Here is a 17,306-nt window from a genome sequence, read left to right as displayed (position 1 = left end):
TAGTCTCTTTGCCTCCTCTTTCATGGTTTGCCTCTTCCCTGACCTGGGGTACCTACCGGACCGACCGACAGTCCCCCTTCCCCGAAGTAGGAACAAATGAGAACAGCCATCTCTGGAATACAGCCGCCCCCATCAGGTAGAAGTTTTATCCCATTCGGATGTTTATCTCTTCCCTCCCCAGATCACTACCTTGTCCATTTCAGGAGGCTCAATATATAATGAAAGAATGAATATAAGCCATAGATCCCCCCATCCTCCCTGCCACCACCCTGTTTTAAAAATGTAGAAACCGGGGCACCTGGGTGGCTCAGTCGGTTAAGCGTCTGACTTCAGCTCAGGTCACGATCTCGCGGTCCGCCAGTTCGAGCCCCGCGTCAGGCTCTGGGCTGATGGCTTAGAGCCTGGAGCCTGCTTCCGATTCTGTGTCTCCCTCTCTCTCTGACCCTCCCCCGTTCATGCTCTGTCTCTCTCTGTCTCAAAAATAAATAAACGTTAAAAATTTTTTTAAAAAAATGAAAATGTAGAAACCAAGGCTTAGAGAGGGTGTGTGACTTATCTCCGGGTCATTCAGAAAAACAGATAGCTTACTACTTCTTAATGTAGCTTTATAGGTATTTCAGAACACAAAAGGGTTGGTGATCCAAGGGTCAGGGTGTCTGGTCCCTTCTCCTTAACCGCGTGTACCCTGTTTGTGCAACCAGCAGCCAGCTTTCCAGCACGCACATCAGGTTCCCTGGATGAGCAGGGACACAGCGCCCTCTGCTGGGGTCTCTAGGTAGCTGCGCTTTAGCGGTGATTCTCTGGAATCCCCTGAGGAGCTTTAAAAATCTGCGTGTTCAGGGGCGTCTGGGTGGCTCAGCCATTTGGGGACCGACTCTTGATTTTGGCTCAGGTCATGATCTCGCGGTCCTGGGGTCACGCCCTGCATCGGGGTCCCCCGTCGCGGGAGCCTGCTTTGGCTTCTCTCTCCTCTCTCTGCCCAAACACCCCTGCTCGAGTCCGCGCGCTCTCTCTCAAAATAAGGAAATGAACATTAAAAAGTATCTGCATGTTCAGGCCTCTCTCTGGACTACTTAAATCAGCATCTTGCAGTGTGACCAAGCATCAGTAGTTCTTAAAGCTCTGCAGGTGATTCCAATATTTAGCTGAGCCTGAGGGCCACAGATGTAAGGGTTTTAATTTCACATGTGAAGGAAATTACTAGTCTAGACTAGAAACAATAATGGTGGAGAATACAATTCCCCTGGACCATATCCCCCTCCATTTTCTATACAAAAAAAAAATCAGTCATGTGAGACTTGACTTGCGTTTAAGAATCCTGGAAGTTCTTGGGGACACCTGGGTGGCTCAGTCGGTTGAGCGTCTCTTCAGTTCAGGTCATGATCTCACGGTCTGTGAGTTCCAGCCCCGCGTCGGGCTCTGTGCTGACAGCTCAGAGCCTGGGGCCTGCTTGGGATTCTGTGTCTCCCTCTCTCTCTGCCCCTCCCCTGCTCATGCTCGCTCTCTCTCTCTCTCTCTCTCTCTCTGTCAAACATAAATAAACATTAAAAAAAAAAACTTTTAAAAAAGAATCCTGGAAGTTCTCAGATGGTGAGGGAAGGTATAAGGGTACGCTAAGTGTCATGGTGACAGGCTATGTCCAGGTAGGTCCAAAGTCACTATTGGATCAAGAGTGCTATACAGAGGGAATCTGCTTGAACAAAATGAGTACATTATTTGCATCTGGTTCCCAGGGTTTTGTCAGCTTCATACCCTCCAAATAAGGACTCTTAAACTTGAACATGAACCCAAAAGCTGTTAATCAGCTCATTAAAGCAGATTTCTGGGCTCCAATTCTATGGGATTCTGCCTCAGTAGGTCCAACCAATTTCCAGGTGATGCCTGGGCTGCTGGTCTAGGACCACACTTAGACAACCACTGCTCTAAAAAATGACCAGATTGGTACCCCCTTTCAAGTCTGCACCTGGTCCAGCAGCATGAGAATCTCATAGCATCCCACATAGTCCTCAGAACAGGTACACGAAGCAGGCAGAACAGTGCTTTGACTGTGGCAATGATTTGTCAGTGCAACGCGGATCAAGTCCTATGTCTCAAATGCTACAGGATTCATAAGGTGGAAGGAAGAGGAAAGGGTGGGGTCCATAGTGACAGGGCGTGGGTTATGGGCTTTTTCCTACCAAGCCCAGCTCAGAGGGGTGCTGCTATATAGAAGCCCCAGTCTCCATGGAAGGAGGAGATATTTTCACTCCAGGATTGAGAGGGCAAGGTCCCTAAAGGTGGGGTTGTGGATACTGCCATCCCAGTCAAGAAGCCAGTATTGGCCCATCTGTATTATATACCTGGGGACCTTCAACTTTTTTGCTTGATATTATTTTTTGTTGTTGTTTTGCTTTGTTTGTTTTTGGCTTGAACTCACCACGCTGAGATCAACAAGAGTCGCATGCTCTAATGACCGAGCCAGTCAGGCGCCCCCTGTTTGATAATATTTTTAATCATAAGCGTAAGTAGTTATAAAGGATGTGTCGTAAATATTGACATCTTAAAAAAAAAAATGTGGGGGCGCCTGGGTGGCTCAGTCGGTTGAGCGTCCAGCTTCGGCTCAGGTCACGATCTCGCGGTTTGTGGGTTCAAGCCCCGCGTCCCGGCTCTGTGCTGATGGCTCAGAGCCTGGAGCCTGCTTCAGATTCTGTGTCTCCCTCTCTCTCTGCCCCTTCCCCACTCATGCTCTGTCTCTCTCTGTCTCAGAAATAAATAAACATTAAAAAAAAATGTGTCCTTACATGAATGCAGTGAAGTCTAAATATCATTGCGCTCTGATTCCACCATCATCTATTTTAAAAGGAAATGAAGGGGCACTGGGTGGCTTAATCGGTTAAGCGTCAGACTATTGATTTTGGCTCAGGTCACGATCTCACGGTTTCAGTTTTGTGAGTTCGAGCCTTGCATGGGGCTGCTTGAGATTGTCCCTCTTTCTCTGCCCCTCTTCTGCTCTACTTTCTATGTCTTCTCAAAAAAAAAAAAAAAAAAAAAAAAGACTCATGGATTCCCCCTTTGTTCACCTGTGATGAGGTGACAGACATTCCAAATTCCCATTCGCGGACTCATCAGCGGTTAGCTGCACTGCGGGGCACTGACCAACTGCAACAAAATGCTTATTAACTGAACATTGGCTAAGCTTCTCTTCTTCCTCTAGGTCCCTCAACCATGGCCCACGGCCAGCCAGAGCCAGTTTACTACCCCACCTACCATTTGGGTGTCAGCCCATACTGTTCAGTCCTCCTCCCCATCCCCATTCTCTCTAGCCTTGTTTATTCTTCCCTATAAAAGAAAACCTTTTTTTTTGCCCAACCTAGCGGATCTTGCGGTCAGAGCACTCCCCTATGGCAATAGCTCTCTGCGCACCTCTCCCTGCCCCCAATAATCCTTCCAAATAATGTCTCTCCTTAATAAATTGCACATTATGTGCAACATTCTTTTTCCTTCTTGAGCTTCTATTTCCATGCAGCTGGTACAGAGTTAATCGCAGCATATTTTCAGGCGTGGCAATATTTTCTGGATCAGCCAATCATACATTTTTCAAAAAATTATGTATATAAATTTGATCTTGTTCACTCTAAAAAAGTGTTCTGTGACCCATAAAGTTCTGGGTGTTATTTTTTTCCTTCTAAATTGAGGTATTGTTGCAAGGGTTTGCAGTATATGTGATCAAATAACAAATATATAGCATCCCATTATACGTGAGAGAGCATCTTTTTTTGAGAGAGAGAGAGAGAGAGAGAGAACAAGCGAGGGAGAGGGGCAAAGGGAGAGAGAATCTTAAGCAGGCTGCATGCTCAACACAGAGCCAGACACGCGGCTTGATCCTCTGACCCTGGGATCATGACCTGAGCTGAAGTCAAGAGTTGGACACTCAACCAACTGAGCCACCCAGGCGTCCCAGAGAGATCCTCTTTACACATAAAAAAGTACATTTTTATTAGAAGTGCTGTTGAAAATCTGTCTCTTAAGGAGGTAGATTGAGCCAGTTACTTTTCCAGTAAGTTTATAGGTCCAGGGATGAATATTAATTTTTCCAAGAACGAGACAGAGTTTGGACCTTTTGTAAGCACTGATGAACACTGTTCACATAAGAGGTAGAGAGAAGTACAAGGAGGTTTGTTCTGTCAGTGTCTCTCGGTTCTTTTAATTCCTGATAATTATCTAGCAAAACAAAATATTTTAAATGACCTATTATCTGACAACATAATTAATTAAATCTTCCTTAGATCACAGTGGAAGCAAATCAGAAACCACCTGACTTGTAGAAGGGTTTCTTGCCCCTTCCTCGGTAATAACCCATCTGTGGTAGAACTGACTTACTGTTTATTCCTCCTGGAGGCTACTTTTATTTCCCAGGGTAATGCAACAGAGCAAGATTCAGAATGAGTGTGTGCGGGAAACTTTCCTTCGTAAAGCTGGAGACAGCTGGTTACACAAGGGGAGAACCACAAGGCTGAACCACAAGGACTGTAGGCATGTGCTCAGGTCCAGCCCCATGGGAGTTGAATATCCTGATACTGAGTCCCTGAAAACCCTCCTTGCCTCCAGAGTTAGCTCTCACAAAGTCTCCTTGTCTGGAGACCTTACATCCCCTCTCCACCCCCTTCCCTTCCACTCTCTGTCCTATCACTGTTGCCTAAGAAGCTCTGGAATCTGTCCCAAGCTCTTTATCCTCTCTCCCACTCTGGCCCCCAGGATCTTATCTTACCTGAATGTCCACAATCACCCCCAACTCCTCTTTCTCCAGACCTAATCCATTCCTCTCCACACTGCAGCCAGAGAGAGAGCTTCCCCAAATGCAAATGAACCAGCTCTGGATTAAACTCCCGGCTCCCTGAAGCCCTCAGGAGACTGAGTAGAAAGAAGGACTTACCTCTCTAGTGGTCTCGTCTTTTGTCCTGCTTCCCTCAAATCTACTCTGGTCAGAAGTAGCAGATTCCTGAGCACATGTACCCCTGGCCTTCTGGGTATTTTGCAACGTCACTTCTGCTTACAAGACGGAGCTAGGCGGAGTCAGGACTGTTTTGGTAAGGGTCTTTGTTTGGACCCTAGCTGTTTCCTCTTAATTTCTTTAAAGTGTCCATTTCCTTGGGGCGCCAGGGTGTCTCAGTCGGTTAAGCCTCTGACATCGACTCAGGTCATGATCTCATGACTCAGGTCATGATCTCACAGTAGGTGGGTTTGAGCCCCTGCATTGGGCTCTGTGCTGACAGATCAAAGCCTGGAGCCTGCGTTAGATTCTGTGTCTCCCTCGCTCTCTGCCCCTCCCCCGCTCGCACTCTGTCTCTCTCAAAAATAAATAACCATTAAAATAATTTAAGTGTCCCTTTCCTTAACTGTAAAACAGAAATAATAATAGCACATATTTCATGGGATTCTTCTACATATTATATATGTATTGCCTGGCATACAGTAGTGCTTGCATAATAAATGTGAACTGTTTATTATTCTTGCTATTTTTTGTATATATCCTTTTTATTTTTTTAACCTTTTATTTAAATTCCAGTTAGTTAATATACAGCATAATATTAGTTTCAGGTGTGCAACTGAGTGATTCAGCACTTACAAACAATATCCACTGCTCAACACAAGTGCCCTCCTTAATCCCCATCACCTTTTTTTAGCTTGTTTTACTTTATTTTTTTAAATTTACGTCCAAATTAGTTAGCATATAGTGCAACAATGATTCCAGGAGTAGATTCCTTAGTGCCCCTTAACCATTTAGCCCATCCCCCCTCCCACAACCCCTCCAGGAACCCTCAGTTTGTTCTCCATATTTATGAGTCTCTTCTGTTTTGTTCCCCTCCCTGTTTTTATATTATTTTTGTTTCCCTTCCCTTATGTTCATCTGTTTTGTCTCTTCAAGTCCTCATATGAGTGAAGTCATATGATTTTTGCCTTCCTCTGACTGACTAATTGCACTTAGCATAATACCCTCCAGTTCCATCCACATGGTTGCAAATGGCAAGATTTCATTCTTTTTGATTGCCGAGTAATACTGCATTGTATATATGTACCACATCTTCTTTATCCATTCGTCCATCGATGGACATTTGGGCTCTTTCCATACTTTGGCTATTGTTGATAATGCTCCTATAAACAAGGGGGTGCATGTGTCCCTTCGAAACAGCACACCTGTATCCCTTGGATAAATGCCAAGTAGTGCAATTGCTGGGTCGTAGGGTTATTGTTCTTGCTATTATTCTGGTCGCACTGAATTCTCTGTTCACCGTTCTGTTTTCTAGCCAGACCTCGAGCAACTGGAGTTTTAGGGATTGTGCTTATTCTGTGTATCCCATTGCTGAGGCCATAGCAGGAACTTCGTACTTATGAATAAAGTATTGCGAAGAGATAAATGAAAGACTAGCGCCCCGAAGGAGCAAACCTGACTTTAAAAATCTCTCTTTAGTACCCCTCACGTATATTATTTCACTGAATCCCTACGACCCCCAAGGGGTAGGGGCTATTATTCCCATTCTGCAAATGTGGGTGTGTCTTCTGTAAGTCATTCGGCCTTCGGGGGTACAGAGCTCGTAGGAGGCCACATCCCGACCCAGGGAGCGGGGTGGATCGGGGCTGGGGGGACACAGATCCGAGGAATGCGACCCCGGAAAGAAGAGGTCACGGTCTCCTCCGGTTCGTTTAAAATTTGTCGCCCGTCTGGCCGGCTCCGGACCCAAACCACACCCCTTTAGGAATCCCCGCCCCCTCTGCCGCTCTGCGCCTATCCGCCGCGAGCCAGGATTCCGGCCAATCAGAAGAAGGGTTAGGCGGGCGCGGCCGTTCGGCGAGCCAATGGGTGGGGAGCCGGAGCGGGGCTTGCCCGGGCATGTGGGAGCTGCAGGCTGTCTGAGCACCACGTGCGGGCGGGAGGATAGACGCTGTACTTCAGGTGATCTCGGGACCCTGTTGGGGACGGCGGGCTGGGGCGGGCTGGTGCGGCGTGTTCCCGACCGCAGGGCCCCGCGCGCTGTGTTCGCCCCCGGCCTGCGGCAAGGGGCGCCCGGCCGACCGGCTCTCGCGGCCCGGCGGGCGTGGAGGCCTGGCCCCGGGCGCAGCCTGTGCCCGGTCCCCGCCCTGCTCGGGGGTCCGGGGCCTGTGGGGGGCGGCGCTGGGCGCTGGGACTCGGCCTGGCAGGCTCGGCCCGGCCGCCGCGGCCAGCGAGTGACCGCCTTCCGAATCCTTCCCTGGCAGAAGTCGGGCCTCCCCCGCGGGGGGGAATCCTCAGGGATCGCGGGCGGCCGGGGCCGACCGTACGGGGCCCTCGGGCTCTCGTTTCCCTGCAGAGAACTTGGGAGTCCACGGGGGTCTCAGCGAGCCACACTTGCTCAAATTCGGGCGATTATTCGTAGCAGGGCTTGGGGGTGGGGTCGCGCGCTCGGTGAAATACAGATTCTCAGGCGCCCTTCCCCAAAATGGCAGTTAGAATGGTGGGGGGGGGGGGGGTGGGCAGGTAGGCCTGGGAATAGGCGTTTTAAACAGACGTTCTACCTGCTTTTGGGGAAGCCCCAAGCCTAGTTCAACCCTCGGTTTTAATAAACTCTCCTTTTGTGGCGAGGGGATGGTGACTCGGTCCAGGTCGTCTAGCTTTTAATGCCCGAGCGCTAAGTGGGCCCGCACCCGCCCTGTCTTCCTGATCTGCCAGCAGGTTGGTAGCCCCCTCGGCGATTGGGACTTCGTGGTTCCTTTGAGGCCTTGGCTCTAAGGCCTCTGCTGCTGGGGTGCTGGGGTCCTTCCCTTAGGCCACAAGGCTCCCTAACCCCTGCAACAAGAAGGCCCTGTGGCTGCCGAGCCCCGAAGAGCCGGTTCCAGACTGGAGGGGGATTGGACCTTGTCTTTACTGAAAGAGTTGTGTTATTTGAGCAAAACTTGTCTCCATCCTGGCTGAGCTCCCATCGGGGGCCCAGGATAGGGGAGGCAAGTCCTAGATAATTAATCGTTGTCTCCGACAGGTCAGCAAGGTCCCGGCATATGGAAGAGGGCTGCCTCCACTTCTTGAAGCACGAGGCCACTTTTTCTCAGGCAACTTAAATTTCTGGTTTCTTTGAAACCATCTTGCCAGAAGGGTCAGGGAAGCCACTCCTGACCTGCAGGGCCCTGAGCCCTTTCAGAAGGGAAAGGGCCCTCCTCCCCCCGACAGAGGTCAGTTTCTAGCAGCATCAGAGTTTGTCCTCCTAGGTCCCGTTCTCCCCATTGCCGGGCTGAGGCAAATTGAGGTTCTGTGTTTGTCGGCCCTCCTATGTGACTTGTCGAGATGAAGAAGCAGATTATGGCTAAGTGCACGTCTAAAAGGGAGAAGGCTTCTTGGGGAGTAGATGAGCAAGCCAGAGGGATGATGAGTCAGGATGGGGCACCGTGCCTCGCCCTGGCCCGGCGTCGCGGAGTAGCACTCCTCCCCACGCCTCTTAAATCTAAATCTCTGCTCCTGTTCAGACTCTTCTCCAGAGCTCCTCCTATAAGGCAGTCGTGCTCCTGTTCCCGCGTCAATCCCTGGACGCAGCCCATGCTTTCAACACTTTCCAGACACAGTTCTCTCTCGCCCTCCACCGTCTCCTCACCCCCTACCTCCTTTTCACTTGCTGCACCGCCTCCTTGCCCTCTCACAGTGGATGTACTCTGCCTCCTGGACTTAGTGTCTGCATTTTCTCTGGATGCCCTCCCCTTTCTGTACTCCTGGCAGACTTTCCTGAAACTCTTCAAAATGTGCTTCCACTGCCAGGCTGCACTAACCCAGCGCTTCTGTCTGTCCAGTACTTGGCCCGGTGAGTCACCTTGGCCAGGCCAGCCTGTCCTTAGTTCACCTCTCCCATCCCTGAGCCCACCCTGGTGGGTGTCTGGCTGCCTGTCTCCTTGCCACACCGGGAGCTCCCTGAGTTCCCAGTCACCTCCAGCTCCGGCATTCCCACGGTCTGGCAGACAGCAGGCCCGGCTCCAGCTCCCTTCGCACACTTCTGAAGAGGACCCGCTACATGCTGGGGCCTGGGCTGGCTGATGGGGAAGGGGCAGAGACACACAAGGCTCTGTGCCTGCCTTGCAAGCACTTTAAGCTGGACCGTACGTAACTACTGCCTGAAAGTGTAGCGGACCCTTCTCTGGTTGTGCTGTTAGGAGTAGAGGGATGACTTTCTTTGCTCCCCAGCTAGACTATAAATGTCTGGGCTTAGGGCTACTGTGCAGCATTTCAGTGACTTCGCTGGGTGCTCTGGGACTCCCTCAGTCGATCAGCAGAGATCAGCCTGGGGACACCAGCTTAGGGTAGGGCCACCGAAGTGTACGATAGCCTTCTCAGAGTGGGGACGGAAGGTTGAGTAGTAGAAAGGGGGGAGGGACAGTTCCCCCAGCTGTGATTTACCCACCAGCGGCATCGTCTGCTCACAGGCCCCTCTTCCTTCCCCAACCCTGGGCTCCTTCCCTTTCAGGCCTTTGCACCAAACATGGCCACTAATTTGTCTCCCTGTCACCTCGAGGGTTACTGTTTTTCCTTCACTTAGATTTAATCTCTTCTGGCAAGTCTTCCAGAATCATCCTCAGCGTGTTCTGCTTCCCTGGCACTTCTGACCCAGCCCTGCACACACCCTGTGCTTTGTCCCTGTCTCTGCAGTGAGATGAAACTTCTCGGAGCCCGGTTGGGACCCCAGGGAGCCTCAGGCAGCCCCGTGGAATGAAGGGCTGCTCCAGCAGGACTTCCTGAAAGATGTAGACAGGACAGGGGACGTATGTGAGGGGGACGGGAGGCAAGAGGAAGGCCTGTGGCTGGGGACGGGCAGTGAGTCCAGGCTGAGGCAGCTTTGACCTTGGAAGAGTTCGTTACCAACCAGGAGAAGAGTCTTAACCTCTCTGGGGGAGAGGTACCTGGGTAGCTCAGTTGGTTAAGCATCTGACGCTCGATTTGGCTCAGGTCATGATCTCGCGTTTCTTGAGTTCAGGCGTCGGGCTCTGTGCTGACAGTGCGGGGCCTGCTTGGGATTCTCTCTCCCTGTCTCTCTGCCCCTCTCCCTCTCGTGTGCGCGCACGCTCTCTAAATAAATAAATAAATAAGCGTACAAGAAAAACCTCTCTGGGGGAAAGGAAGCAGGCAGTTATTGAGCCCCTACTGTATACGGTGTATGCAGATCACAGCACATGTGTGTCGTGCCTTCAGCAGGAAAGGTGGTGGGGCCGTTGCGCATGCAAGCCGCCTGAAGCTCAGCAGAGCTCCATTCGGAGCTGAGTTAAATCCTGCTCTGCCTGCTTGAAAGTCCTGGTTTTCTGGTCTGTTAACAATGTACCAGCTGACTTAGCGGGTGAGGTGAAGCTCTCCGAGCTAGGTCCCCCCTAGGTCCCCCGCTCTTGGGCGGCTGCTGGCCTTGTTGCATGGGATTTGCAGCCCCCTGTGAACTGCAGGCCTTTCTGGTGTTCGGAGATGGAGAGCTTGGGGCCCCGGAGCCCTGCAGACACTGCTGCTCAGGGCCTTTTCCGGTTCCCCTTTGTAAGCTGAGCAGGTTTACCATCACGCTGCTGCCCACAGCCTATGGTGACCTCACAACGTGCCCAGCTGTTGAAAAATGTTTGCGCGTGCTCTTGTGATTTGTGAAGTAGAAAGTCATTTAATAAATTACCATATTTTGGGGGCACTTGGGGGGCTCAGTCGGTTAAGCATCCAACTTTTGATTTCGGTTCAGGTCATGATCTCACAGTTTGTGGGTTCGAGCCCTGTGTTGAACGGCTTTGTGCTGACAGCACAGAACCTGCTTGGGATTATCTGTCTCCCTTTCTCTCTGTCCCTCTCCCGCTCATGCTCTCTTTCTCTCAAAATAAATAAATAAACAGTAAAAAAAAAACAAAACAAACAACTGGGATTATATATACACACACACGCATACACACACACACTATTTTTGGAACCGTTATTTTTCTCAAAAGTATACCTTTCTTAACAAATTTTAAGTTTGTTTTTAAGACAGAACATGAATGGTGGAGGAGGGGTAAAGAGAGAGAGGGAGAGACAGAATCGGGGGCAGGCTCCAGGCTCTGAGCTGTCGGTGCAGAGCCCGATGCAGGGCTCGGCTCGCAAACCTTGAGATCATGACCTGAGCTGAAGTCAGATGCTGAACCAACTGAGCCACCAGGGCACTCCTAGCTTTCTACAAATTTTTGATGCCAATGCTTACTGGAGGTAAGCTATGGCTTGGAAGTTGAGACCTTGGACTCTGGGTCCATATCAGTTCTTGTCTCTTATTAATTGAGCAGGTTACTTAGTCTCTCTGCTTCAGTTCTCTTGCCTGTGATTACGAGGATAATAATACTTGTTCGGGTTGGGAATATTTAGTGATTCCCTGTAAAGTACTCAGAACCGTGATTTGCATGTGGGATTGACCTGAGTGCATTGCTTATTCGTAAAGGTCTTCGACTCGGCCTGGGAGCCTGAGACAGCACAGGGCTGTAGGGCAGCCCGGCAGAGGGGCACAGTTCTCACCCAGTCCCTCTGCCCCTTGTGTTCTTTCTGCAGAGCGCTTGCCTCCCGGGCCTCGCTGGACCCCGGCGGTGAGCTTATTGGGATGGTACCCCGGGAAGGCCCTGAGTCTGCCCAGCGCCTGTGCCCTTCCCTGGCTGGCCTGAATGCCAAGGATGTGCTTCGGAGAAAGCACAAGACGAGGAGCCGACAGCACCAGCGATTCATGGCCCGCAAGGCCTTGCTGCAGGTGCAGGGGCTGCTGAGCACGCCCGCAGGGCCGGGATCCTCCCCACTGCCCGCACGGCCGGAGGCACGGCCGGAGGCACTGCCGGGCTCCAAAGCCACCAGCAGCAGGATGCAGCGTCCAAGGAATGAATCTGGAGGTGCCTCGTGCAGCCGAAAGCCCACGCCCAGGGAATCCACAGCACCCTGGCCCAGCAAGTGCGTGGCTATCGACTGCGAGATGGTGGGCACGGGGCCCCGCGGGCGGGTGAGTGAGCTGGCCCGCTGCTCTGTGGTGAGTTACCACGGCGACGTCCTCTACGATAAGTACATCCGGCCGGAGATGCCCATCGTGGACTACCGTACTCGCTGGAGTGGCATCACTCGACAGCACATGCGCACAGCCATCCCCTTCCAGGTGGCCCAGAAAGAGGTGAGGGCAGAGGTGGGGGCTTGTGTGATGGCTGATGGCCAGCGAAGGGCAGCCCTGGGTTTGAGCCACCACTTAGCCGGTGGAAACAAAAGACTTCGGGGAAGTTACTTAACTTGCCTACACTGTGGCTTCCTTCTGCAAAGAATCCTGTGCCAGCAGGAAGGGGTTGCTCGTACTGAGGAGCTAGAAGACGTACCCCACGCGTGCCTTCCCTTCATGCTCCAAACCACCCGTGGGGAGAGCACCTGTACCGGGGACAGAGCTGAAGTAGGCCCTGGGTCGTAGTAACTGGGAGGGCCTGGGTTCAAACTGGAGGCAGCTTGGCTGACTGGAGCTCGTGGCTCCCCCGCCCCCCATGCTGCCACCCCTCGGCGGGATCCGGGCACCAGCGGTGAGGCCGGCAGCGTGACCGTGGGGACTTCCCACCTCCCTTCTCCGCTCCCAGATCCTCAAGCTCCTGAAGGGCAAGGTGGTGGTGGGGCACGCGCTACACAACGACTTCCAGGCCCTCAAGTACGTCCACCCTCGCAGCCAGACCCGGGACACCACCTACGTGCCCAACCTGCTCCAGCGGCCTGGCCTCCATACGCGCACCCGGGTCTCTCTGAAGGACTTGGCCCTGCAGCTGCTGCACAAGAAGATCCAGGTACGTGGCACGGGAGCAGGTGGCCGGTGGCCGCAGTGAGCGGGGGCCCCAGCCGGGGCTGTGCCTCCAGGCTCCGGTCCCGCTTCCTCCCCCATCCAGGGCACACGGGTAAAGCGCGGGCTGTCGCGTCTGCAGGCAGCCCCGGGGTGCCCTCTCCCCGTCCTTCCCCCGTGTCCACGCTCTGGCGGGCTGCTGTCTTCCAGATCCGCCCCCTGCCCACCTCCACTCTGTCCCCATGCATGTCGCATGTAGAGCTCCCATCGCGCAGCTGGGATGGGACGCCCTTCCTCGGGGGCAGCCAGTGACCCTCGCTCCCACTGCCCTCCGCGTTTCCCCGCCTGCCCTCCAGGCCTTTGGAGTCGGAGGTCTTTAGCGGGTGTAGATCTGAGGACCTGGGCTCAGCGGAGCGGGGGTGGCGTGTGGCCCGTGCGATGGCTGAGCTCTTCTGTCTGAGCGGCACCCTTGCCCTCCGCCCAGTCCCGAGCTGCGCACAGCCGCTCAGAGAGTACGCGTTCGGGGCCCGCGGGCAGTGACGGGGACTGTCGTCCGCAGGCTGGCCGGCACGGCCACTCGTCGGTGGAAGACGCCGTGACGGCCATGGAGCTCTACCGGCTGGTCGAGGTGCAGTGGGAGCAGCAGGAGGCCGGCAGCCTCCCCGCCTGCCCGGAGGACCGGGAGCCTGACAGCGGCACAGACACGGAGCAGTACATGGAGGACCGGTACTGGCCGGAGGACCCGGCCCAGGGCCCCAGCGGGGGAGCGGGGGACGCACAGGACAGAGGCGAGTGAGGCCAGGGAGGCTCCCGGCGGCCTCGGAGGGCGGCGAGTGGGGCGTGGGGGCCAGGCGAGCCCCGGGCAGCACGTCCTGGGCAGGACAGGGTGCCGCTAGCCCGCTGCCGGCATCCGGGGGTTGGGACCACCGGTGCTCCTGGCTCCCTCTGCCCACGGTGTGGCCCTCCCCTCCCCAGGGCTACTGCGGGCACTTTGTCCCCACTCCTGTGGTCGCTAATGGTGCTTCATAGACACCGTGAAAACGTCAGGTGGGCAAGCTGTGAGGACCCAGCCCGAGGAGGGAGTGTGCCACAGACGGTCCTGGCTGTCACTGGCCTTCCCCACCCCCAGGCTGCGCTGTCTCCTCCTTGGGGTGTTAGTTCAGCTCCGTGACTTGGTAAAGCCCTCTTGTTGTCCTCTGCCCCGTCCTCCACAGGCACGTCAGGTTCAGAAGGAGTATGCCCTGAATCCGTAGAGTGAAGGCCACTCTACGGGGCCCTCCTTCGCTTTCTCTCGGAACTGGAACTCTGGCTGTAGCCGTAGTGGGAACCCAGCGCGAGGCTACGATGGCATGCAGGGCTCTCAGGCTCATGGGGTGTTGGCACCAGAAGTCACCGGCACCGGTGGGAGGACGAAAGCCAATAGGCTTTGGGTGGGGAGTGTGGCATACTAATTTTGACCCAAATCAGGCATTTCTCCTGCCCATCCAGCACGAGGCTCCCTTAAGCACAAGCCTGAGGAACAAGATAGCAGCTTGAATCCCGGGACCCCTGTGCAGAACCGCACCCAAGGGACCTTATTTATCGAGAGCAAGGCCAGCGGTGTGCAGGGGAGCAGAGTGGGTGTCCCCCGGGGATAGGGCCGGGCAGTGGCGGCCGTGCAGTGCACCCGCACCCGGGCTGGGGTCCCCTCAGGCACTTTGATCCACAGTCATTGTGGTTATTGGGTTTTCTCCAAATTTCTAGAACTGCTCTCTGTCAGGATTTCATCTCCCACCCTTCTTTCCTTGTTTCCTAAGGGGCAGTTTGGGGGTATTGAGGTTCAACCAAGAGCTCAGGTCCGCACAGACCGTTGAGCCCCATCTTGGCTTGCCACTTAATAGCTTTGAGACCTCAAGTCTGTGACCTCACTCTTGAGCCCGTTTCCTTGTCTGTAAAATGGGGATAATGATATAACCTACCTCACAGGACTGTCACGGGGGGACGCTAAGTGCTTAGCGCAGTGCCTGGCACTTTGCAAACCGAGGTCGGTGGGAGCAGCTATTTTTTCTTCAGGGGTCACTGTCAGCCTCTTCTGGGTCACACCTGAACACGCCCCTTGGCTTGAGTGGCTTCGGCCCAGACGGGGACTGTCCTTCCTTGCTTAGCTGTTCCAGCAGGTGGGGCACCGGGCCAGCCGTGGACACAACCTAGAGGTGCTGGGTTCTCCCTGTGGCCGTGTGACCTGTGTATACTCCGCGTCCCTCTGTGTGCAGGAAGCTGACGATGGTTTCTGTGTCCGTCTGGGCCAAGCAGCAGGGCCAGGAGCTGAGAGACGCTGCTGAAACCACACTACTTTGAACTTGTCTGTCACCAGCTCCCTCGCTGTCTGCAGAGTGGGGAGCTGGCTGAGGCGCTGACCTCAGCTGGCCTGGCTCCAGGGCTTTGTTCTGGAGTCCTTAAAAGTCTGTAGCTGGCGCCAGACTCCCAGCTGGGGCGTAGCTTCGATTCTTGGGGCTGTGGGTTGAAGAAAGATGGAGCTGTTACCAGCAGGGAAATGTACTGGCTTTAAAATCAGCTTTGTTGTAAAACCAATTGTTCTGGAATAAAACTCAACGAGAAACGTGGATGAAGTGGCCCTTTCTGAATTCTCCGACTGGGGTGGGAGGGTGGCTTGGTGGAGAGACCGGGAGGTGTGGGAGCACTGAGTCTTGCTGGGTGCTTTGGCATTTGAGGTGGGGGCTTTCCAGATGATGCTTTGGGATGTGGCAAGAACATTCTAAAGCTACAGAATTTATGTCTTTCAAATACTTTGTTGAGCTTATTTATTTTGAGAGAGAGAGAGAGAGAGAGAGAGCGAGCATGAGCCGGGGAGGGACAGAGAGGGAGAGAGGGAGAATTCAAGCAGCCAAGCAGGTTCCACGCTGTCAGTGCAGATCCCGACGTGGGGCTTGATCTCATGAACTGTGAGGTGATGATCTGAGCCAAAACCAAGAGTCAGATGCTTTACCGACTGAGCCCCCAGGTGCCCCTATTTTTTAAAATTTTATCACTGCCCTATTGTAGAGCATAAAGTTTATTTAATTTGCTTCTGCTGAAGCTGTGTACTCACTTTTTTAAGACAATTTTTGGTTTTGATTGTGATTAAATACACATAACATAAAATTTACCATCTTCACCGTTTCTAGGTGCACAGTTCAGTGGTGTTACGTATATTTACATCGTTGTACAATCTCCAGAGCTTTTTCATCTTGCAAAACTGAAACTGCTCATTTCACACTTAACTCCCCATTCCCTCCTCCCCCCTGCCCCTGGAAATTGCCATTCTGCCTTCTGTTTCTATGAATTTTTTTTTTTTACTAAAAAAAATTTATTTTAATGTTTATTTTTGAGAGAGAGAGAGAGAGAGAGAGAGAGAGAATCTGAAGCAGGCTCCAGGCTCTGAACTGTCAGCACAGAGCCCGATGTGGGGCTCGAACCCGCGAGCCACAAGATCATGTCCTGAGCCGAAGTCGACACTCAATCGAATGGGCGACCCAGGCACCCCTGTTGCTATGATGTTTACTAGATGCCTCATCTAAGTGAATCGTCCAGTATTTGTCTTTGTGATTAGCTTATTTCACTTAGTGTAAGGTCCTCCAGGTTCATTCATGTTTAGTATGCAGGAGGATCTCCTTCCTTTCTTTAAGGCTGAATAATCATTTGGGTGCATATACCACATTTTGGTTATCCAGTCACCCCTCAGTGAATACTTGGCTTTCTTCCCCTGCTTAGCTGTGAGTAGCGTTGCTGTGAACACAGGTGTGCAATGTCTCTTTGGAATCTGCTTTCAGTGCTTTGGGGTGTATACCTAGACGTAAGATTGCTGGGTCGTATCATAGTTCTGTATCTGATATTTTGAGGAACGGCCATACTATTTTCCACGGCGGCTGTACCATTGTACGTTCCCACCACCAATGCACAAGCTTTCTAATTTCTTCACATCCTCACCAACACTTGTTATTTTCTGGTTTTTTGGGTTTTGTTTTTGTTTTTTGGTTTTACTCATTTATCTTTTTTGGTAGGTATCCTAGCGGGTGTGGAGTGATAATCTCATTCTGGTTTCAACTTGCGTTTCCCTAATAACTACAGATCTTGAACATTTTTGCGTATCTGTTGACATATAGGAGTTTTTTTCACTTTTTGTGTCTTTAAAAAAAATTTTTTTTAACATTTATCTTTTTTTAAGAGACAGAGACAGAGTGTGAGCAGTAGAGGGGCAGAGAGAGAGGGAGTCGCAGATTCGGAAGCAAGTTCCAGGCTCTGAGCTGTCAGCACAGAACCCGACGAGGGGCTTGAACTCAAACCATGAGATCATGACCTGAGCCGAAGTTGGATGCTTGACCGACTGAGCCACCCAGTCTCCCCTCACTTTTTGTGTCTTGTAAAATATTTTTTTTTATTGTTTTGTTTTAGAGAGAGCGCTAGTGGGGGAGAAGGGCAGAGGGAGAGTGATTTATTTGTTTATTTTAAAATGTTTGTTTTTGAGAGAGAGAGCATGAGTGGAAGAGGGGCAGAGAGAGG

The 17,306-nt window shown here is 52.5% G+C and overlaps 1 protein-coding gene across 1 annotated transcript; it reads left to right on the top strand.

Moving 5' to 3' along the window:
• Positions 1 to 11,527: 11,527 nt before the first annotated feature.
• AEN (apoptosis enhancing nuclease) lies at positions 11,528 to 15,370 on the top strand. The gene is made up of 3 exons (XM_053888686.1): positions 11,528 to 12,128; positions 12,574 to 12,774; positions 13,327 to 15,370. Exons 1-3 carry the CDS (start codon positions 11,577 to 11,579, stop codon positions 13,561 to 13,563), a joined length of 990 nt encoding a protein of 329 aa, XP_053744661.1. The 5' UTR covers positions 11,528 to 11,576; the 3' UTR covers positions 13,564 to 15,370.
• Positions 15,371 to 17,306: the final 1,936 nt, after the last annotated feature.

This window comes from Panthera pardus, unplaced genomic scaffold (genome assembly GCF_024362965.1).
Source record: "Panthera pardus isolate Hobbes unplaced genomic scaffold, ASM2436296v1 HiC_scaffold_23, whole genome shotgun sequence".
NCBI classification, from domain to species: domain Eukaryota; kingdom Metazoa; phylum Chordata; class Mammalia; order Carnivora; family Felidae; genus Panthera; species Panthera pardus.
This window is presented reverse-complemented; position numbering and strand designations above follow the sequence as displayed.

Bases quoted from the DNA above. Each gene is read 5' to 3' on its own strand.
- AEN (XM_053888686.1), top strand. From the start codon at position 11,577: ATGGTACCCCGGGAAGGCCCTGAGTCTGCCCAGCGCCTGTGCCCTTCC. The intron at 12,129-12,573 runs GTGAGGGCAGAG...CTCCGCTCCCAG, and splicing joins TCCAGGTGGCCCAGAAAGAG to ATCCTCAAGCTCCTGAAGGG. The intron at 12,775-13,326 runs GTACGTGGCACG...TGTCGTCCGCAG, and splicing joins TGCTGCACAAGAAGATCCAG to GCTGGCCGGCACGGCCACTC.